Raw genomic sequence first — 23,841 nt, 5'->3', positions numbered from 1 at the left:
TTTCTGCCAATGTGTCTAAAATTTCATGTTGAATATGTGTATTTTGCATTTTGAGACCCTGACAATTTCTTCTTAACAATTGGGTCATGGTTGCCAATGACATTTAATATTTCTAAAAAGTTTCCCTTGTTGTCTGCATCAGATGTCTCCCTGTGACCCCTCTGGGATATATTCTGGGTTGCAGTTAACAGCAAGACTTCAGATACAGTTTTTATGTATTTACGATTTTCCTGAATTTGGTTTTTGTGATCTTTATTTAAAATGGACATTAAAGACAAATCAGTTTTTTTCTTCTTTCAAATTCTTTCCAAGCCATCATTGCATTTATGTGTGCCTCTGAATTTGCATGAGCAGCAAATACGCCATCTCTGAAAGCTGCCTTTTTGCAATTCTTATATCCCACAGCAGGTGCAAGCACTGAATTTGTGAACAAGTCCAACGTTTCTACAAGCGAAGCAGTACACCGAGTCCTGGCTATTCGATTCATAAATTGTACCATGAGGCTTGAAAGTTTCTTCGTCTGTCACCCTGGAGTGTCCTGGGAAAGACTTTAAGGTGTGGCTGGACTGGACCATATGCTCTTGATGTGGAAATCTCGCGGAACTTTGACGTCATCCTGCTGTCGGTTCTTGCGGCGCCGCATGAAGTCAAACAAGCCTTTTTTGATGTCGTTCAGTCAGGTGATTCACCTCTTTGAGAAATCGAAACCATTTCCATTCACGCTTTAGAAAAAGTCCCATTTTAGATTTTCCGCAGGTAGCTATAGGTAAGTTCAGGTGTTTTATAACTATTGTCCCATAAGTATCACGATCGTATATCGCTTGTTGTTATCAAAAGTTTACACGCAATATCGGACTGATTAGTTTGCAGTGGTTTCCTTTTAGATTGCTTGAGGTATGAAGTGAAACTTTACAAAACTGTGCGTGTATTTTCACGACTTGCAAGTTGCAATGCCTGTGTTCACTTTTCTGTGATGGGTTTTGCACAGATGTCAACATTTTTGAGTTTTCGTTTCATACTTGACAAACATGTCACTTTCACTTTAATTGTTAAAAAAATATTTTATACGTTTAACGCATGTATGAACAAATAATGCAGTTAGTAGATATCCTTTTTTTTTTACATTTTGTGTATGTTTCGATATACTTTTTTTAATCCAAAGCCATTTAATGTGCGTTACGGAGCAGCAACTCCATGACCCAGCCTCCTGTTTTCATAATGGAAGAAGGGACCTCTGATTTCAGGTGAGAGTTTTACTACTGGGGCCTATACCATGAAGCTGGTTTAGTTGGTTAGCCAGCTTTGTTTAGGATTAGTTTGTGCAAATCCTGGGTTTTGGGTACCATGAAAATAGCTTTTACCAACAAGGCCTGCACATTGGCTTGGTTTTGTCAACCTGAAACTAATCCTGTAACCCTGAGTTTGTTTAACCATTTTCATGGTACGGGCCCCTTAAATATAGACCTTTTGCATGTTTGCAAACAGAGATGACGTTTTTTATGGGCGGAGCCCAACTGGTAGCAGAGATGTTAATTTTTAGATGAATTAAAAGTTTAAATGGCTTGGCTACTGATATATGTACGTTACGTAATGTGTTTGTTCTAAAACTATTATAAAATTATTATGTTTACATACAAATTAATGTGTATAGGCCTGTTTATATATTAATAACACTTTACATCGTGTGTGTGTGTGTGTGTGTGATATTTATTAAGTATGTAAAAATCATAATTTTAGAACAAACAGGAAGAAGACAGGCTAAGATATAAGGTAAAAAGGAGTAATAGAAAACGGAAAAATTATGAAATATTTAATAAATGGTGATATTATTGATATTATGAACTCATTCAAATCTTTAATCCTTCTAAATAAATTATAAATGTAACATGATGAAAACGCTATAAGAAACACATAGTGGAAACAGACTTCAACAGAATTATTTTTTATTCTTAAAAGATTTCCAAATGATTTCATCACTTAAGTCCGTCCGTTTAAGGGCTTATTGCAACCATAAACACCTACGTTTATCTTCAAATGGTGTCTTCGGCGACAGTACTATAAAAATGAAGGTCATCCTTTTTTGGCATTCCTATTCTGACACTCAACAGCATAACAAGACATTTTCTATTGAGTTATATTGTTCGTTTCACTCGTGTCTAATTCATTTCCACTGTTTTTCTGCCACCACATTGTGCGCGCAGCTTGCAGTGACGTAACTGTGATGTCTACTCGCAAAAGGTCTATTGACTACATATTATATAAGCAGAGTTCCTAAGTAATTTGCTTTGCTTTATTATTGTGTTATGTACAGTGTGAGTTTCAGATTTAGAAAGCAGCTAAACCTTACTTTGTTTATAGATTAACCTTTTAGGTTCAGTGATGAACTGAGATTATCTAAATTATTTTGCTATGTTTTTTTTCCCATTATGAACAGGAATGAGAAAAAGACAGCATCATCCCCAGAATCCAGCTTTGTGTCTTTGAAGAGTAACAACTCCATGAAAAAGCCACCTGATCTCAGGTAATCTCTGTTCTTGATGGCAAACTATTTTTGGTGTAAAACATTAATCTTAATAAATTTTAGTGTAAAAACGAAGTCTAAGTGATTTGCTTTGCTCTATTGTGCTACGTACAGTATGAGTTTTAGATTCTGAACGCAGATATAACTTACTTTGTTAATAGATTAACCTCTTAGGTTCAGTGATAAACTGAGATGATCTTAATTATTTTGCTATGTTATTTTTTCATTATGAACAGGGATGAGAAAAAGACAGCATCATCCCCAGAATCCAGCTTTGTTTCTATGAAGAGTAACAACTCCATGAAAAAGCCACCTGATCTCAGGTAATCTCTGTTCTTGATGTCAAATTTATTTTGCCTGTCCATTCAGCCTAATAATTAATGGTAAACAAACTGGGCTTGCTGTCCTCGAAGCTCTGAACCTGAGCTCTGAGAGCAGTGAAGGTGGAGAAGATGGGGAGGAGGAGGGATGCCAGAAGAATTGCTGAACACTGCCTTATATATGCTCTTAATGATGATTGACAGGCCTGAATGTTGAGGCTCCTCCCGAACCTATGTTTAGAACTACATATATCACTGTTTTAGTGTGAGGTTTATAGATCTGAATCACACCATTTTAATCTGTTTTGTATGTTACTTTGGTGTGTGTTTGTTTACATGAATGTATTATTGCTGTGAACTGTAGTTTAATTGCAGTTTTATTGCAATCCTTGAATTGCAGAATTATAATTAGAAAAACATTACATTTGTTGTAAAAATTGGGTTAGAATTGTTTTACAATCCTAAATAATTTTATTTACTTTAATATTATTCTATCAAGTGATTTAAGTGAATTGACAAATACGTAAAATGACATTTGCATCAAAACATTAACAATTATGTTTTTCTAGTAACAAACGCAATCAGATTGAGTCCAATTATTTACTTTACATGTATAGACGGTTTCAGCAGTAACAACATAAACAAGTGGTTTTCATGCTCCACATGTAACTTCCGGTAAACTCCTCAAAGAATAAATAAAAGTACTTTAAGCGTAGTTTATTTATATAACAAGCAAAATAAACAACACGTAGATTACCTAGGAAACCAAAACATTAGTTATTTTCAACTAGGTATTTGTTCAAGAGATCAGTTTAGCAACTAGTCAGACCATTAAAAAAAATGAAACCGGAAGTAAAGTTCGGACCAGAAGCTTTTCGCATCACCGCACACGTGCATCCGATGAAACCGTCTATAGATCACAGCACACACTCAACATGAAACATTTCTAGCTGAACAAAATCTACAAAACTCTAGGTTAAAAAAATTGGTTTCAGATTCAGGGTGGGAATAGATTTACAAATTGAACCCTTATGCTTTTGTTCTGATTTTGAAGAACTCAGACGTTTTTACACCATATATTATAGTAGTGAAACACTTTATATCCAAATGTCAAAAAACTTACTAAAATCAATGAACAGCACTAATAAAGCATCATTCTTACAGATCATTAACTAAAAAAAGTTGGTTTAGGGTTTAGTTACTCTTTAAGTTAAAAAGTCTCTCTCTCCTTCTCTGTGTTATCTTTCTTTGTGTGTCTGTCTCTCTCACTTTGTTTTTTTGCAGTATGGAGAAGGCCAATTTGCTTCAGTTCTGTCCACTATGTCAGCAGAAGGTTCTGACAGATCCAGTCTCCATCACCTGTGGACACAGTTTTTGTAGGCAGTGCATCAACCGGTTTTGGGAAAAATCAAATCATTCAGAAGACTTCAGCTGTCCTCAATGCAGAAAGAGATTTAAAACACGTCCCGTTCTACAGCCATACAAGATTACATCAGAAACCGGTTCTGCCCAGCGTTCCATCAAATCAGCCCTGCCGGATGACACTGTAGACCCTCAGCAGGATGTTCACCAACCACTGGATGATGTTTTGCATAGAGTCAAAAATCAACACAAATATACTATGAAGATCAAATATGAGAGTTTGTTTGAGGGAATCAAACTACAAGAGAATCAAACCCTCCTAAATAGGATTTACACACAGCTGTACATCATAGAAGGAGAGAGCGAAGGGGTGAATGAAGAACATGAGGTTTTACATATGGAGAAAAACACCAAAACACAAGATACTCAGATATTCTGCAATGACATCTTTAAACTCTTACCTGACTCAGGACGTGAGGAAAAGACGGACAAAATCAAGAGCGTTCTTACTAAAGGCATCGCTGGAATTGGGAAAACCGTCTCCGTGCAGAAGTTCATTTTGGATTGGGCTGAGAAAGAAGCCAATCAAGATGTAGATTTCATGTTTGTGCTTCCATTTCGAGAGCTGAACTTGATTCAAAATGATCAGTACAGTCTTCACAAACTTCTCCTCGACTTTCATCCTGAACTTCAAGATCTAGACGCAAAGATTTATGATGAGTGTAAAATTGTGTTCATCTTCGATGGTCTGGATGAAAGCAGACTAACCCTGAATTTTGCAGGCCGTAAGAAAATTTCTGATGTGACTGAGACTTCATCATTGGGTGTGCTGATGTCAAACCTGATTAGGGGAGATCTGCTTCCTTCCGCTTACATCTGGATCACCTCCAGACCAGCGGCAGCCAATCAGATTCCCTCGAAATACATCAACCGTGTGACAGAAATCCAGGGATTCAATGATCCTCAGAAGGAGGAATATTTCAGGAAGAGAATCAGTGATGAAGATCAAGCCAGCAGAATCATCTCACACATTAGAGGAGCCAAAAGTCTTCACATCATGTGTCACATACCAGTCTTCTGCTGGATCTCATCTACCGTACTTCAAAACATCCTGGAACGTGATCACGGTGCAGAAATCCCCAAAACTCTGACTGAAATGTACATACACTTCCTTCTCATTCAGATGAACATAAAGAACCAGAAGTATGAAGAGAAAGATGAGAAAGATCCAAAGGAACTCCTGGAATTAAACAAAGAAGTGCTTGTAAAACTTGCTGAATTGGCTTTCAGACAGCTAATGAAGGGTAACATAATGTTTTATGAGGAGGACCTAAAAGAGTGCAGCATAGATCTCACCGAGGCCTCTGTGTATTCTGGGATCTGCACTGAGATCTTCAAAGAGGAACCTGTTATTTTTCAGAGGAGAGTTTATTGTTTCGTACATCTGAGCTTTCAGGAGTTTTTTGCTGCATGTTTTGTGTTTTTCTCTTATTTAAAGAAGGACGCTGATGTTATGAAAATGTTTCTGAGAGGAAAGTACAAAACCGGATGTAAGGACATTCCCCTGGATGTGTTTCTGAACGGAGCAGTAAATAAAGCCTCAAACAGTAAAAACGGACACCTGGATCTTTTCCTCCGATTTCTTCTGGGCATCTCACTGGAGTCCAATCAGAGACTTTTACAGGGTCTGCTGACACACAGAGAAGATAGCTCGAAGAGCATTGAGAAAGTGATCCAAAATCTCAAACAAGTTCAAAAAAACAACGTCATCCCTGAGAGATGGATGAATTTATCACAATGCTTGCTTGAAATGAAGGACAATTCTGTCGCAGAAGAAATTCAGGCTTTCTTACAATCTAAAACCAATAAAAACCTCTCTCTTACACAATGTTCAACCTTGGCAAATATGATCCAGTTGTCAGAGAAGGGCCTGGATGAGTTGGACCTTAAAAAGTACAACATAAAATCAAAGGATGGTCACGAGAGGCTGGTACCTGCTGTGTGGAACTGCAGAAAAGCTATGTAAGAGCTAAGGCTAAGTGTCATTCAATTTGACAGAATCATGATAGAGTTCAACATAGTCATGAAAGCATTGGCTCTGATACCTTAACATACTGTAGATGTACTACTTAGGCCTTCTTGGGTCTAAAGTTAATTTACTTCTGCACATGAATGTCACTAAAAAAAGGACTAAAAGTGGATTTGCTGAATGAGTGCAATGTAAAAATGTCATTTACTATCATAATTGACTCACCTTTATGCATATGATGCCCCGAGATGTTTACGAGTAATTTATTGAAATCTTATAAGGTACTTTCATGGGTAAGGTCTAAAAAGTAATCCAAATGCAGTGGGTTAATCTATGCCCTATCAAACGAAACAATGTTTAAGGGAGATATCTTTAGAACTTTATTTAGTAAAGTTAAAACTTAAGCAAACACATACTTCCAAAAACGCACAGTAACCATAGAAAACAATAAAAGAAAGGCACCCCTCACCATAGATATGTATAAAGGATAGATGTCTCGCCCGCGCTGCTGGACAATTAAGTGGAACGTCATCACCTGGCGGCCATCTTTACCACAGGCAGCTCGCTCACTCGTAGCATAGAGTTTTAATGGGGCAGCCAGGTACTTTTAAATGACCATTACTTGCTTAATTTTCTACAGATTTTCACGTTTATAACGGTTTGGTTTGTTATAAACGTCAAAGATGTACCTATGCAGGCACGTGCACACATAGACATCAAAGGGGGCTTGAGCACCTGCCCTTTTTATTCCTGGAGAGAAAGTGCCCTTTTTTCTGGGGTGCTTTTTTTAAAAAAAAAATAATAATATGATCTTTATTCATATAACAACTAATGTCTGTCTGTTTCTTGTGTTTTTTACTTGTTGCTTATTTAATTTAACATGAATTTATTCAGAAATCATTTAAATGAGATTTAAACTCTTATATAAAGAAAAATAGCGCTATTTGTGGCACACAAACGGTTAACAGATGAGTCCCGCCTCCAAAATTCAAATCGCTAATATGATTGGCTTTACCTTTCCTTAGTCCCGCCTCTCTAACTTACTTCGCGTTATGATTGGTCTGTCTACACTCGTGCTGCATCATTCGCGCTTCAAGCGCCAAAGCTCAGCCTGCCCTGAACGAGACGCGATCATGTGCATGATTATGCAGGCAGCTACCGGTAAGTGTGTGAAGAAGAAAGCATTCTTATATTAACAGTTTTATGCACAAAATATGGGACACGTTGTTCCACATAACGATTCAGGGACATTGTTTTCCATGGCAATCCCATATTAACCTGAAGAGTTGCAAACTTGTAACAGTGTAGTGTAACGTTATGTAAACAGACTGCTCATAAAATAATAAAGCACAAACAATAAAATAATTGCTAACTGCAGTAGTAAGCTTTTTTGTTTGCGTTTTTTGTAATGGCTGTTAAATAAGTATAATGTGTTATACTGGAGTGATGTAGTAGATTGGGAAGAAATCTGATGGTTCAGTATTTTACTTGCCCAGTCAGAATTTTCACTGACATCACAAAAATGTAAAATATAAAATACAAATAAAATAGGCCTAATCTATATTTGCTGTTTCTGACATGTGTAACCCTAATAAATATGAAACCTAAGATTAAAGGTGCCATAGGATGTGTTGTCATAATATGTTAAATTGTTCTTTGACAATTACATAGAAGGTATGTTGCTTTATTAAGTGCAAAAATTATCCAGAAACGTTTTTACATGTCTATTTACAACCCTCGAATTTGTCATTTTAATTAAATGGTCTATTTTTGCCCTATTTGAAAGGGTCATGAATAATAATGTTGAGCTCTGCTCTGAGGCTCATGTCAGAAGCTCACATTAGTAAACAGACCTTATATTTTGAGCCCTTATCAGACAAAAATACATTTTGAGTAAGAACTAATCAGCTAAACGCTAGCATATGATATAGCATTTATTGGCATGTAGCGCTAACTCAGCAGTCACAACTTTGTTTTTAGCATTTTAACAAATTTGTAATTAATGTGTAATTTAATGTTTTCAAAACATGCACACATTGTGTAATGGCTTTCTTTCCTGCTCTATAAACCTAGACTACTAAGGAGACCATGGTGTTTGTGTGAACAACTGATGATTTTGTAGACATCTTTTGAAAATTAAACAATTGCGTGAGTTTGAGGAAGATAAAATTAATTAACTTTTTTAATATGTTTTAAAAAGGAAGTCAGAATTGCGTTAATATATATACTTTTTGTTTAAAAAAAAAGAAAAAAATATACAAAATTATGAGAAGTGCCCTTTATTTCACTTGAGCCCCTGCCCCTCAAAATGTCTGTGCACGTCCCTGTACCTATGACACTGCGTACTTATGTAAAATATTTTTTTTCAATAAACATGTCAAAGCATCCAGAATTATAGCCACGTTAATAACGTTTGTAAGACCAAACCGTTTGAAAATTGGTAGAAAATAGAGCAAGTTATGGTCATTTAAAAGTACCTGCACCATTAAAACTTAATGCTACGAGTGAGCGAGCTGCCTGTGGTAATATAGCCGCCAGGTGATGACGTTAGAGACTCCGCCGTAACACATCTAGCCTTTATACATATCTACGCCTTTCACTGCCATAAATGGGTTCTGTTTGTGTGATCCGCCCCTTACAGTGCATTTGAGGTACATTTATTATAAACAAATATTATGGAAGTATTGTGACAACTGATGAAGATTTTTTTTGATAAATGATAGTAAGCACACAGTTGATGGTACCCATTGAATTCCATCGTATTTGTTTTTCCTATGGAAGTCGATGGTTACAATCAGCTGTGTGCTTACCATCATAAAAATATTTTCTTTTGTTTTCATCAGAATAAAAGAAATTCATAAAGGTTTAGACCAACATCAGAATAAAAAAATGATGACAGATTTTTTATTTTTGAGTGAACTACCCTTTTAACTATATTAGGATTTATGTTAATAATGGCACAGCATATTATCTGGTTCTGACTGAAAACTTTACCTTCATTATCCTGTTCAGATTGGTGGGCTGTCAACTTACTAACAGGAGTTGTGAAATCCTGGCATTAGCTCTAAAATCACCAAACTCTCCTCTGAGAGAGCTGGACTTGGGTGACAATGACCTGCAGGATTCAGGAGTCAAGCTCATCTCTGATGGACTGAAGAGTTCAAACTGTCAGCTGGAGATACTAAGGTATTCATTAATGTAACTGATATATGTTAAATATATAATTCAGCATGTGGCTTATAGAGGTTCTGTGTGGTAGGGATCATCATGTTAATGTAACACTAAATAAACAATCTGTTTGATACTAGACCGTATAAGCAATTTGACATCATTTATGCCAATTGAAATGCACTGCATGTTTAACACCTGAGACCCTTGCTGTTCAGTACTACTAATGCCATTTATAAAGTTAATAATATCTTTAATCTAATGATTTTACTGTTTAAAATACATTAAGGGGCAGATTTACTTACAGCTTGTGCCAGCACAAACCATCATTTTGGTCATAAATAATGACTAACTAATGGCATTTTAATTCCTTAGGGGGGCTCCCCACTATAACTTATTGTGGCTAATTTCCTGCTTCTTTTCATTTATTTATTACAGCTACTTATATTTTACTTTCACTATTAAATCGCCTAACAACCTTAATAAGCCTGATAATCATGAATTAACTCTGTTATCTGTTAACTAATGGTGTTTGCAAATTTCAGTGTGCAAATAAAAAAATGGCGCTGTGCAATTTAGCGACATGGGTGTCGTTTCCTTGATTGATGTTTCAGCTTGCAAGGTTTAATTGGAAAAATCAAAGCTTAAACTAAATTAAAAACTGAAACATAATTAACATAATCAGCATCAATTAGGCATTGTAAAAAGTACGATATTTGGGCAAGAAGGTTAAGAATAGATCTTTTGTCTCTGCACAATAACTCAGAGTGTGTGAGGAATTACAATGAACGAACCCAAGCGCAGATGATATGGACAACACATAATACTTTATTACAAAACAAGAAAACAAAACCCACTATGGGGCAAAACAAACATGGAACAGAATAATTTAAACACTGACAAGACTAGACTATACTATATATATCACAAAAAAACAGTAAACTGGACTAGACTAACATATAAACAATGAACTTGACTTAACTGGATAAATATTGACAGGATAACGACAGGAACAAATCAAAACAAACGTAGACAGAACAAAGAGCACAAGGACTTTAAATAGAGAGAACTAATGAGGGGAACAGGTGAAAATAATAACAGTTAAGGGAGCGGGTAAAATGTGACGAGACAAAGGAAATATGTGGTCTAGTATAGTCAATACAGACCACATACTCCCCACACAAAACATTGTACTGTCAGAACCCTGCCATACTGGACTAAACACTAAAACAGGACAAGGTTCCGGCAGGATCCTGACAGAGTGTTAATTGTTTTATTTATAATGACATTATTATGTGCCTTGGTTAATCACGCAATTCAGTATATCAAAATAGCAGGTAAGAGCACCATGTGGCACTTGTTCTGCATTAAATGGAGAGCTAAGATGTATTTCTCAATGCACCTAACTGTCAGTTGTAAGAACAGTCCAAGGATTTTCAACTGTTGGTCTTGCTAAATCTTGCTAAATTACTTTTAAACTCCCATTCATTTTTAAGTTGCTAGACGACTTTCTTCTAGTTCATTTCCCTATTGTCCTCCCAAGCATTGCATCTTAAAACTTAAGATCTTTTTTTCTCATCTTAATGTCCTTATTTCTGACGAGATAACTATTGTCCCTGTCAATTTCTTTAAAATCCTGGGAATTGTTTTAAAGGCAAGCTTCTCTCCCTTCAGAAAAGCTCAGCTGGATCTGAATTTCTAAACTTGATCAGCTGTCTCTGTTAGGGTTTTTAAACTTTGGAATATAAATAATTTCCCATGGTTGTTCTTTAGTCGCCAGATTATTAGATCTCTTTAGGTCCAAATCTTTACAATACTAATATTTTACACAACAGCTGTTTATCACATTTACATTTTTGGTCTTGGCTGCTTCATGGATGGAATGGCATTTTGTTTTGTTTTTTAACAACATTTTTAAGTCCTCAGCTTCTCTTCAAATTTTTACATTTGATACAGCCCCTTCCATTTGGTATCACATGTGTTTTGGTAACCCGTGGTTCGCTGATATTTGGCCTTATGAGATCAAGAGCTGGTCGCCGGGCCACATCCAACATTAAGTAGAAAAGTGCCTTAGTACGTGAACCTGATGGTCACTCTGACTGAGCTCCAGAGATCATGTGTGGAGATCAGTGGCGGTTCTAGACAAATTTCACTAGGGGGGCCAAGGAGGGGCCAGTGTTAGAGGGGCACATTAAAAAATGGCAAGAAATGATATTTAAAGATTATAGGGGTGGTTACAGGAATTAGTTTAAGCCAGGACTATGCCTTAGTTTAATTAGGAAACATAACTAGTTAACAAACATGCCTTACTAAAAACAAAGGACACTGATGTATGGCATTGCTAGTTTTTTTGAGGTTGGACAGCTCTTACATTTATTTTAGTCTAGGACAAATCTAATCCCTGTACGGGAAACCACCCCTTAAACTTTATTTTACTTTACACACTCAAAAAAATATTTAGGCCTAATTCATAAGATTTATGTATTTTGATTACATGTAGAATTTCCATCCATTTGGATTACATACTTCTAATCTAAAAAAAACAAATAAACTTTATATGATAGATATTTTTTAGATATATGTAAATGAAACCAATAAAATTTATGTAATAGTTTTACTTAATCCAATGTGTTTTAAATGCATTAAAAAAATGGATTATGTATTCTTTATTAATAAACCCAATTCACTTAAAATGCATTACATTTAGATATCTTACTAATAAACCATTTATATATTCCTCCCCCATTCACCCTCCTAAATCACAATATGCTATAACAAAAAAACCACAAAAAATAAAAGAAGAGCCAGACCACTTGGTTTTACATTTTATCAATTTATTTAATACTTCAAGGCATTACTCATAAGGCAGCAAAAAAGAGCAGCTAACAACTAGCACGACAGCCATGGCTTATACACCTCGTAATGTGTGCAAAAATTTAATAAATAAGTGTGTTTCAGACATTTCAGCCACAATCAACCTCAATCCACAAATAAGTGCAAACATTTTGAGCAAACAGGCTGCAGAAATACAAAAAACCCTGTAAAACTCGAGGTAGACATAAATCAGGGACAACAACATTACTTTAACATTTTCAGAAATCTGTGACATGATGTAATAATAGTTTAGAATGTAAAAATTGGCACATTGCTTAGTGTTTTGAGTGGCTGTGTGCCATTAACAATTTTCATGCATCTCTAATTACATGTTAGATATACATCAAATACATTTTTCAAAAACTTTTCAACTTTTAAAATTGTTAAAGCAATATTCCAATTTAATAAAACAAAAATCCCGATAATTTTCTAACCCCATATGTTTATGTTTTACTTTGTTCAGTCAAGAAGAAATAAAGTTTGAGTTAAAGATTCCAGGATTTTTCTCAATTTAAGACTATTTGACCTCAAGTTTACAGTTTCAATGCAGATTTTAAAGGGCTCTAAACTATACCGAATAAGGCACAAGGGCCTCATCCAGCCAAACGACCGTCATTTTCAAAAATAAAAATAAAAGAGGACTTTTAACTCACAACAAATTTTCACTAGCTGTGTGACACGCTAGCATGACATAATTTAAACTACCGCTCCAGCGTTTACAGAAAGAGGAGAAAGAGGAGCGTTCAGATGTTGTTGTATGCGAAATGATACTACTTAATGTCTTTGGGTCCGTTTATTATTTAAAATGGTCCACAAATGTGCATTTCACATTTGTGATGTGTAAACTTCAACGTTATTACGTAGTACACAATGTCACACTGTGTATCACATGGATAATGCAAGACAAGTTGTTGCGTTTTAAAAGTTTTCTTGCACAAAAATGATAATCTTTTGAATAACCCTTATGCCTCGATTGGGATCTTTTAGAGCCCTTTAAAGCTGCTTCGAAACTTAACTGTTGAGGTCCAATAAGGTCTATTAAATTAAGAAAAATCCTGGAATGTTTTTCTCAAAAAGCATTTTCGATGACAGACAGTAAATTATCAGGATTTTTGTTTAATGAAAGTGCAATATTCCTTTAATGTTAAAAAGTTCACTTGTAAATGTACAAAAATGTACCCACTTTGAGGGGGATGCATCAGCGTGTCTGTCAGGTATTCACTGAAGCATCTTTCAGTGATTGCTTGGTTGTATCAAGTCCAGTTCCATTAGGATTTTTTGAAAGGTCAAAGGTGCACCTGATGTTCTTCTGGTAGTTCAGTTTAAGTGCATAAATGAGTCCAAAAACTAATTTCACACCCATGTGTGACACCAAGTAGCTTTTGCCAAACTTCCATTGTCTGTGCAATCCCCAACTCACCAATTTCACAATTCTGGAGAAGAACAACAAAAAAATCAGTCCCAATAGCAGTCAAAGTGAAATTTTGAAAAATGTGCGGGCAAATTGTTTTACAAACTCTGATATTTAAAATATGTAGACTGATTCAAATGTGTAAAATAATAGAACATTAGTCACAAAACCATCAAAAGACCTGAAAACAGATAATCACCTTGTTTAAACATCTAGTTATCCAGAAGATATTTATATACACACACACGTGCACATACATACATATATATAAATAAATAGATATAAAAATAGAGTAGGTTGACATACACTTACCACATATTCTTTAATGTGTCTCTCCATGCCTTCTTTGAGGTAGATACAGATGTCTTCAACTAGAACAAGACAAAAAACCCACATTATTTAATGATTTTCTTTAACAATATTTTATGTAGATAATAGTTTTTATAGAGACAGATAAAGATTTTGTGAGACGAAGAGTATGTATTTTTCTGTTTCAGAAATATTGTGTCCCAGCATGTGTGTACACTACCGGTGAAATGTTTGGAAATAAGCCTCTTATGCTTATCATAACTGCATTTATTGAAAAAAAACCCCACCTGTTTCCAATATTGACAATAAATCATCATATTAAAATGATTTCTAAATGATCATTTGACACTGGAATGATGAAAATCCAGCTTTGCATCAGAAATCAATATCTTTGTAGCATAACTTACATACCCTGTCTAGCAGGTTGTCCCACCATATAGACGATGATATTATGCTGTATCTGTAAAAAAAAGTTTTAGTTAGACACACACAATGCACTCAACAACATAGTATAATTGTAACATTCTTTTGTTAATAAAGTCACAGAGATTATGATTATTTTATTCTGATAAGCCTATAGTAGCCTATGACTTTATTTATTTCTTAGGTTTCAAACATTAAACCACAAAAATTAACCAATAAAAGCAACAGACATTGCAGGGTAACTTCCAACAGACCGTATGTGTAGTGAGGTGTATTTTACTCTGAAACATGCAACGCGTCACACATGTAATTAAACAACAGACAATTATATTTAAGATAATCACATCAAACTTGTTAACTTTACTCACCTACAATTTGGCGATTGTAGACTAGTGAGATGACGATCCAGTCCAATGCAAAATGGCGAAGTCCATGTGCTGTAGCGTCTATTTTTGATTTTGGTGCCACCTCCTGACTGGAGTGTGAATAGACGTCATTTCCGCTTCTACTAAAGTCAGTTTCCTGAAATTTGTATGTAAACCAATCTCATAGAATTTATCCGGTTTGTGTCACGGCTAGATTTATTTAATTCATATTCATACATTTTAACTGATTAAATCTAATACTTTTTAAATTGAACAGATTTATATATATTCTAATAAATCGGATTACATATATTTTAAAAAACGAGTATTTAAATAAAATCTAAATGATCCAAATACTTAAAAGCTAATATTGCCAGGAATCGTTTTTTTGAGTGCATCAGCTCCCTTGTTCAGTAGTCAGGGCACTGTGGTTAGGTAGTCTGCCATTATGCCAAACGTTAGTTACCTAAAAATTCCATGCAACGCAAAAACCAGTGAGCATCGATGGTCCCTATGTTCCCTTACTGGAAATCACGTGACCTTTTCTAAAGCCCTCCAACCGAAAATCACGCGAGCCTACTCAATAAACTTTATGAAATGCAAACTTTTATAAAGACAAACGTTTGTTTTAGTTTAAATATAAACACACATTGCTAGACAGTTAAGGACCACAATCTACTCAATATTTAAAATAATATTTATTTTAAATTGTAAAGATTTTTATATGTAACATTTAATAATATTCCTCCAATTTTATGCACGTATATGTAAGAACATAATTACAGCGCTTTTTACAATGTGTAAACTTTAAAAAATTAGCGAGATTTTGGTTTTTCCGGTTGTTGATGTGTAACAGCTGTGAATGATCACAACGCGCTTTGTTCATCTGATTCGTAATATTAGTTTTAGGCAGGTGTTGATGAGCGTCTGGATTCTCTTCATGGTTGAGGCTGCTGTTCTCCATGTTTCTGCTCCATATAGGAGTATTGGCTTCACAATGGTATTGAAGAGATGAATCTTGGTGTGGATGCTTAGGGCGCTGATATTCTATATCTTCTTCAGCTGCTGGAAAGCTGATCTTGCCGATACGCACTCGTACGTCTTCACCGGTACCTCCCTGTTTGTCAACGATGCTACCGAGGTAGGGTAAACTCTCCTCCTCCAGCACTTCGTCGTTCAGCTTGATAGATGTTGTGTCTGCTGCGTTAAACCTTGAGGACCTTGGTCTTCCCTTTGTGGATGTTCAGCCCTATGCATATGAAGTTCTCTGCCACTGTGTTGGTCTTCTCCTGCCTCTGTTGTTGGGTGTGCGAGAAAAGTGCCAGGTCATCGGCAAAGTCAAGGTCATCCAGCTGTTTCCATAAGGTCCACTGAATACCGTTCCTCATTTGTGCTGTTGATGCACTCATGACCCAGTCTATGGTGAGCAGAAACAGTAAAGGAGAATGCAGGCACCCGTCTTACGCCAGTCCATACTTGGAAGTTGTCTGTAGCTTGTCTCTCGTGGATCACTCTGCAGGACAGTCCGTTGTATGAGTTCCGGATAATATTGGTGATCTTTATGGGTACTCCATAATGTCATAGGAGCTTCCAGAGTGTCTGCCTGTCCACGCTGTCAAAAGCTTTCTTGTAATCAATGAAGTTGACATAGAGAGGTGAGTTCCATTCGAATGACTGTTCTAGGATGATGCGCAATGTTGTAGTCTGGCAGTACAATATCTATCTTTGTGGAAACCCACTTGTTCATCTCTAAGCCAAGGATCTACTGTCTCTTTCAAACTGTTGAGGATCACCCAGTTAAATATTTTGCTTGGGGTGGACAGCAGTGTAATACTTCGGTAATTGGAGAAACAGCTGAGTTCTCCTTTCATTGGAATTTTCGCCAGGTAACCTTCTTTCCACTCCAGCGGCACTTGCTCCTTTTTCCAGATTTCTTGAAAAAGTGGGTAGAACATCTCCACACTGGTCTCTGCATCTGCCTTCAGTGCCTCGGCTGGGATGCCATTCAGTCCTGCAGACTTTCCGTTCTTCAGGTGCTGAATAGCCGTGCGGATCTCTTCTTTCATCAGCGCGTTGCAGTTGATTTGCAAGTCAGTGTTCACTGGCTGTTAGGGCTGGGCGATGCGGCCCAAAATAAAAATCCCTGATTTTTTTCACAAAAAATCAGATTTACGATTTAAATCGATTTTTTTCGATTTAAGCCACACACCACTGTATCTATTTTTCCAACCCGCCCTGTGACCATTAAAATAGACATACTAAGCATGTTAAGCAGCTATTAGATTACATCGCTCTGTAAACTGGCAACAATATGCTTAAGTTATGAATCATAGAAACCAGCATTGTCATATTATAATGATAAACATTTTTAACATTTGCAAAGTAAAGTTTGTATTATCTACCGACAAATTCAGACCTTAATATCTCTTGCACCTCGTCTTTCATCTTCACTTTTATTACTCTGTTTATTTTATTTTTGTGGCTGACAGCGGAAGCTACTTGACGTAAGGCCAACAGTGATATCAAGTTACGTTGCTACGTAGCCTATGTAATTTAACCTTATCAAAGAACCTAATAAAATATGAAAATAAACATTCCCAAATATTTAAGACTATAGAGAATTGCACGCAACATACATGTTTTTTTTATTTTGTTTTTAATGACCCCCTTCGCAATAAAGTGACAACTTTACCCACCCCGCGAGTTACGAGACAACCCGCATCACTAACGTTACTGGATGCAGTTTGTAAATGTTTCTAGAAAGTTGGCTGTTTTTTTGGTGTGCTTGCTTGTGCTGCCGCGGTCTTTAGCAGGGCACAACATTTCTCCCACTCGACAGCATGCCTCTGTTTAAGGTGCTGCAGTAAATTGTTCGTACCTTTGCTAGCAACAGACTTCTAACACACTTTGCAGAGGTGTGTTGTTTGTTTTGTGTATGACCCTGCAACACCGAACCAATTTCAAATAACAGATGACACTGTGTCTTTCTTGGGAACGCGTTCTTCCATGCTCGCTGCCATGTTGTTTGTGTATCTCTATGGCAAACGCGCGGGGGAGGGCTGAGCCCACTCGGAACTACGGGAGCCCAGAGGGGAGTTTTGGCGGATGTTAAAGAGGAAACCGATTTAATTCAAACAAATCGATGTTAAACATCACATTCGAGTTAATCGATAAAATCGATTTATCGCCCAGCCCTACTGGCTGTATATCTGGTGGGTCTTGTGGCTCTGGTCTGTTTAACAACTTGAAGTACTCTACCCATCTTTTCTTTTGTCCTTCCTCCTTGGGTATGGTCTGCCCATCTTTGCTCTTCACTGGTCTCGTAGGCTTATTGGGTCTTGCTGGACAGCTTCTTGATGGTGCTGTACAGGTCCTTCATGTTCCCATTGTGAGCTGCTGTTTCTGCTTTTTCAGCTAAGGACTCCACATAGTTTTTCTTGTCTGCTTTTATGCTATCCCTAATGCTTCTGTTAGTTTCTGTATATTCCTTCTGTGCCCTGATTTTTCCCGCTCTCGTACAGCTATTGGTGACTATTGATTTCTTCCTTTTTCTTTCCTTTATCTTCTTCAAAGTCTCTGTTGAAAGCCACTCCTTGTGATTGGGTTTCTTTGGGCCCAGAACGTTCTGACACATTGATACAACTGTTGTCTTCACCTCATTCCACTTCCTATCCAGGCCTCATCCACCCTTAGCTCCTTCCATACTTCAAATTTGTTTTTGAGTGTGGTCTTAAACTCTTGGGGCCGTATTTTAATGATCTAAGCGCATTGTCTAAAGCGCACAGCGCAACGTCTAAATGGGCGTGTCCGAATCCACTTTTGCTAATTTAACGACGGGAAAAATGGTTTGTGCGCCGAGCGCATGGTCGAAAAGGGTTGGTCCTATTGTAATGGGAGTATTTTGGGCGTCACGTCCAGTAAACCAATGAGAGTCACAGCTCTCATCCCCTTTAAAAGCAAGTTGCGCTGGCGCTATGTCTAATCCCTATTTAGATGACGAATTTTGTAAACTGATAAACTAAGCGGAGGAAGAAGATCCCCAGTTTAAGATTAATGTTAATAATTGTGTTGTTTTTCACTTGTATTGAAATTTTTATTTTTTTTATTAAAACCTTTAAACCCCGTTTTCTTTTAGTCATGGAAGTAAAAAAGCAGGCTTGTAATTGCTTTAAATGTCAAAAAATAATTTACAAGTATGTAATATAAGGTTTGTACTCTAAAAATACTTTATTTGTAACAAACAGGAGATAAAGAATTTACAAACGGCTCTCCTCACGTTTCAGCACTTTGGACAGCGTTTTTTTTAGCAAAGAGTTTTTTTAAGCATTACTTAAAAATGTTTCTCATCTTACCACATCCACAGGTACAGAGTCATCATGTACAATAAATCCGTGAGGTAGCATTAAAAAAAACATTTAAAAACAGATGCATTTGTTTAAAGCAAACTTTGCGCTGCATGTGTTAAATCATGTATAAAATAAGTTTTAAGCAAGTTTCAGAGATAAATCATTTTTTCACTCACCAAATCGTATTTTAAATAGTTTTTAAAAAATCATTATACAGCCTGCAAGGTGTTTGGGATGTTTCTATATTTGTAATGCAAATCTTTATTCCTGTGTAATTGTCTAATTCATCTATTTTAAATATTGTTTAAGAACGCGAGTTATGCAAATTAAAGAGGAAAGATCGTGCACCACTCCTCCTTGCTGTCATGAAACAATTTGATTGCTTATTTCCAATTATGAAAGTGAAATATTTAAACTAAACATGAATATAAAAACAAAAACAGAGTTTATAATCATTTTGTTCCTTCCACAGGCCAAAACCAAGCAGGTCAGGTGAATTGGAGATTTCACATTTCCAACGTGTGCATAGATCAACTGGTGTAGACTAACTTGTGTATAGATTAACCAGTTTTTGCCATGAATATAGCCATAGATGATGGAATGACATTAAAAATGAATAAATAAAAATCATTACGTGTACTTCAATACTTGCTCAAAACCAGTAAAAGATTGTGTACGCATGGTCTGTACCGTGCACACTTTTTTATACTAATAAAAAATATCCTAATATGTGCATGGAAAATTGTTTACGTTGAATATTTTCTGATTGCACTTTATATGTGATTACAGACTTTCTGGCTGTATGGTGACACAGGAAGGTTGTTCTTATCTGGCTTCAGCCCTTACTTCAAACCCATCACACCTGAGAGAGCTGTACCTGAGCTACAATCACCCTGGAGACTTAGGGCTCAAGCTGCTCTCCGATAGACTGACCGATCCAAACTGCACACTGAGCAAACTCATGTATGTAAAATAAAATCATGCCAACAAGTAATGACCTGTATGTTTGTGTGACCTGCTATGCTTTGTAACACAATTGTTTTTGAGAATGAAATACACTGAAAAAAATGATTCATTGAATTTAATCAATTTTTAAGGTAAGTGGTTGCAATCAATTTATTTAAGCTACATTTAAAAGATTAGTAACCTAAAATAAAACATAAAACTTTTGTTTGAATGTGGCTTGAATGGATTGATTGCGACCACTTGCCTTGGAAGGGTTGATTAAATTCAATGAATCATTTTTTTCAGTGTATTACGTTTTTTATGAAGAAGTTGGTACTTGGTAACACTTTACAATAAGGTTCATTAGTTAACATTAGTTAATGTATTAACTAACATGAACAAACCATGAGCAATACATTTTTTACATATTTATTATTTTTTGTTAATGTTAGTTAATAGAAACAAAGCTTTTAATTGTTTGTTGATGTTATAGTTCACAGTGGATTAACTAAAGTTAACAAGAGTTTAATAAAGTATTAGTAATTGTTGAAATTAACATTAACAAGGATTAATTAATGCTGTATACGTGCGGATCATTATTAGTTCATGTTAACTAATGTTGACTAATGAACCTTATTGTAGAGTGTTACCAAGAAGCTTTATAAAGTAATACCTTGTAACTAGAGGTTAATATTATTATTAATATTAGTGGGGTTAAGACCCCAGTGAGTGTGTGATAAAAATATATAATATATAACATTTATAATACTAGCCTATTTCACTGTATTGTAAGATGAGTATAGAATTTGTTTACTATTGTTTATGACTGCCTTTAATATATTCTGTGCAATTGCATAACACATATCCACAATATATTTTCAATCAAAAATACTTTTTCTTTTTAAATGTATGACTCACCACCATTTTCATATGAGATTTAAAGGGGACTAAAATGATCACCAATTTTTGTACCGATTGTGGTATAAATCACAATTTTTAGGGGAGCTGGACAGAAATTTCTTGGGGGGAATCAAGTTTTAAGTTTTTATTTTGAATAATTACACCTGGCGCTTGCCATGAGCATAGCCATAGAAGCTGACATGGTGTTAATAAAGCATAATCTGTTTGTGTTTTTTATAGTGTGGATCATAGGGAAATGATCCGGATTAGGCCAGGACCACAAAAATGTAGGTCTACACACACACGCACACACACACACACACACACACACACACACACACACACACACACACACACACACACACACACACACACACACAGTCTGTTTTCGATGTTTTGTGGGGACATTCCATAGACATAATGCATTTTATACGTACAAACTGTATATTCTATTCCCCTTACCTACCCCATTCCCTAACCCCAACCATCACAGAAACCCTTCTGCTACTTCACATTTTCAAGAAACATCATTTATAAGCTTGTTTCCTCATGGGGCATCAAAATGTCCCCACAAGGTCACAAAAATATTGGTATTCCTATCTGATTCCTTCCTTCCTATATGTCTGATGGTAAACATGTAACAGCCAGAATAGTTTATGCTTTAACTTTATATATCCACATGGATACTAGTTGTCCACTTAAGAATAAAGCAATATGCCACAGCAGTGAAAAGGAGTTTCTAAACAAAATAATTAAAGACACCAACATTCTTATTATTCACCAACATTGATTAAAATCTTCCTTTTTAAATGTTCACATAATGTATTTACTTAATATTCTGCTGAGTAATACCAAATATCTGTTTATACATACTACCCACCATTATAATAAACACACATCTTTAGTGTCTGTTGTTTTTGTGTTATACAATAAATGTTTTCTCTTGTGTTCAGATGCCTGCTTTCTCACACTGGACCAAAACACAGCACACACATATCTTATCCTGTCTGAGGAGAACAGAAAGGTGACATATGTGAAAGAGGAACAGGACTACCCTTATAGTTTAGAGAGATTTGATATTAATACTCAGGTGTTGTGTAGAGAAAGTCTGGCTGGACGCTGTTACTGGGAGGCTAAATGGAGCGGAGAGGCCGATATATCAGTGGCTTACAAGAGAATCAATAGGAAAGAAGAACATGTCGGTTTGTTTGGACGCAATGCCGAGTCCTGGAGTTTATATTGTTCTGATGACAGATTCACTGTCTGGCACAATAATGAGAGAAATACAATACCTGTCCATTCAAATGTTACTAACAGAGTGGCTGTGTATCTGGATTGTCCGGCGGGAACTTTGTCGTTCTACAGCGTATCTGACACACAAACACTAACACACTTACACACATTCAACACTACATTCACTGAACCTCTCTATGCTGGAATTGGGCTTTATTATCTTACCTCAGCATCACTGTGTTAGACTTTTGTGAGGGGCATCAGACGCACATACTGTACACCTGACTAAATGGATACCTAGAGTCAAGTACAACCTGTTACACTACCTACATTGGCACTTCTTCTTACTGTATTAAATGACACTGCATGTTGTTTGCTTACTCATAAGGTAACTCTCCCGGAAAAGCTAATCTCTTTGTCTGTTGTTGATTAGTTTCCTCATATTTACTTAAAGGTGTAGCGGAGGATTTTCTCGAATTTTAGAAAAGAACCGCCTTCTCCGCTGTTTTAAAAAATGCAATTGCGCAACACTCCTGATTGACAACTAGGAAGACCAATAGTCTTGATGATCCACCCGGAAAAAGAAAATCCTCTGCAATACCTTTAAGAGCAATGTTAAGAGGTGAAAACAAATTTTTTAAAACATCTTTCACTTTCCTTTTAACTTTATGTAAGTTGCATCTGTACATCTTTGTATCCCTAATACATTTTGTATTTAATTAAACAATTAAATTCCTCAAAGAAGCATACATTCAATGACAGTGTTTGGAGTACCACAGTATTTTTTAAAAGAAATTAAACCAGATAAGTAAAAGTAAAATCCAGATATATATTAATGTATAACATTGAAATGTGTTTATTTATATGGCAGTGTGCATCACTTGTGTTTGTACATGGACGTGACTGTTCTACCCATTAGTAAATTCCTGATCTTACTTAACTTTTTATAGATAGGACACACCCACTGGTTAGGTCCGGTTAAGTTTCTGTTTTCCAATAAAAGGAAGTCTTCAGGCTTCAGTCTTTCTCAAACAAACAGAGACTCACAACATCCACTGCAATTATGTGATGGTTGTCCTAAAAGGTTTGATAATTTTTCTTTGTTTTAATATATGAATATTCTGCGTAGATGACTTGGGTGATTCTCACGAAAACTTGGTTGTAAAAATGTCAAGCATGAAAATGTAAAAATTGCTTAAATTTACTTTTTTTTCCACCAGACATTAGAAACAAAGTCTGAAGTATATGGGAACATTAATTTAAAAACTTTTACTTATCATTTAACACTTTTTGTAACATAATTTCAAAAATAAGTCCTAAAAAATCTCATTACCGCAACAGTCAGAAAACATCAACACTGTTAGAAAAGCTCATATATTTTCACATTTTTAAAAATTGATTATTAATAGTCATGCACAGTAAATTGAAATTCTGAAATAATATTTATTTTAAATTTAACGTTTTTTTTATTTTGTTTTATTTAGCTCATATACCGCAACACCTTCCACAATTTACAACTATTTTTTTATATATATTTCGAAGAAACCTGACACATTTTCAAAATGACATGACAAACCTGAAAGAACATAATTTGGAGATTCTGCACATGCATTTAAAATCAAAGTATTATGCTTC

General features: G+C 35.7%; 1 protein-coding gene and 1 long non-coding RNA gene across 3 annotated transcripts; one reads left to right on the top strand and one right to left on the bottom strand.

The window, feature by feature from the left end:
- Positions 1 to 521: 521 nt before the first annotated feature.
- Positions 522 to 22,962, top strand: LOC141359284 (NACHT, LRR and PYD domains-containing protein 3-like). 2 transcript variants are annotated; one of them, XM_073861457.1, is made up of 9 exons: positions 522 to 766; positions 1,188 to 1,244; positions 2,435 to 2,521; positions 2,758 to 2,844; positions 4,126 to 6,225; positions 9,245 to 9,418; positions 19,918 to 20,091; positions 21,214 to 21,260; positions 21,927 to 22,962. In XM_073861457.1, exons 2-9 carry the CDS (start codon positions 1,195 to 1,197, stop codon positions 22,448 to 22,450), a joined length of 3,243 nt encoding a protein of 1,080 aa, XP_073717558.1. In that variant the 5' UTR covers positions 522 to 766; positions 1,188 to 1,194; the 3' UTR covers positions 22,451 to 22,962. The 2 variants fall into 2 exon arrangements, with proteins under 2 accessions (XP_073717558.1, XP_073717557.1); XM_073861456.1 differs by lacking the exon at positions 522 to 766 and having other exon boundaries at positions 1,096 to 1,244.
- Positions 13,348 to 15,174, bottom strand: LOC141359286 (uncharacterized). The gene is made up of 3 exons (XR_012365697.1): positions 14,406 to 15,174; positions 13,998 to 14,056; positions 13,348 to 13,707 (listed from the first exon to the last, which is right to left on the bottom strand). It is a non-coding gene; the product is annotated as an uncharacterized lncRNA (long non-coding RNA).
- Positions 22,963 to 23,841: the final 879 nt, after the last annotated feature.

Source organism: Misgurnus anguillicaudatus, chromosome 23 (assembly GCF_027580225.2).
Source record: "Misgurnus anguillicaudatus chromosome 23, ASM2758022v2, whole genome shotgun sequence".
NCBI lineage: Eukaryota > Metazoa > Chordata > Actinopteri > Cypriniformes > Cobitidae > Misgurnus > Misgurnus anguillicaudatus.
Note: the sequence above shows the minus strand (reverse complement) of the source record. Positions and strands in the feature narration are given on the sequence as shown.

Bases quoted from the DNA above. Each gene is read 5' to 3' on its own strand.
- LOC141359284 (XM_073861457.1), top strand. From the start codon at position 1,195: ATGACCCAGCCTCCTGTTTTCATAATGGAAGAAGGGACCTCTGATTTC. The intron at 6,226-9,244 runs GTAAGAGCTAAG...TATCCTGTTCAG, and splicing joins TGGAACTGCAGAAAAGCTAT to ATTGGTGGGCTGTCAACTTA. The intron at 20,092-21,213 runs GTATGTAAAATA...TGTTTTTTATAG, and splicing joins TGCACACTGAGCAAACTCAT to TGTGGATCATAGGGAAATGA.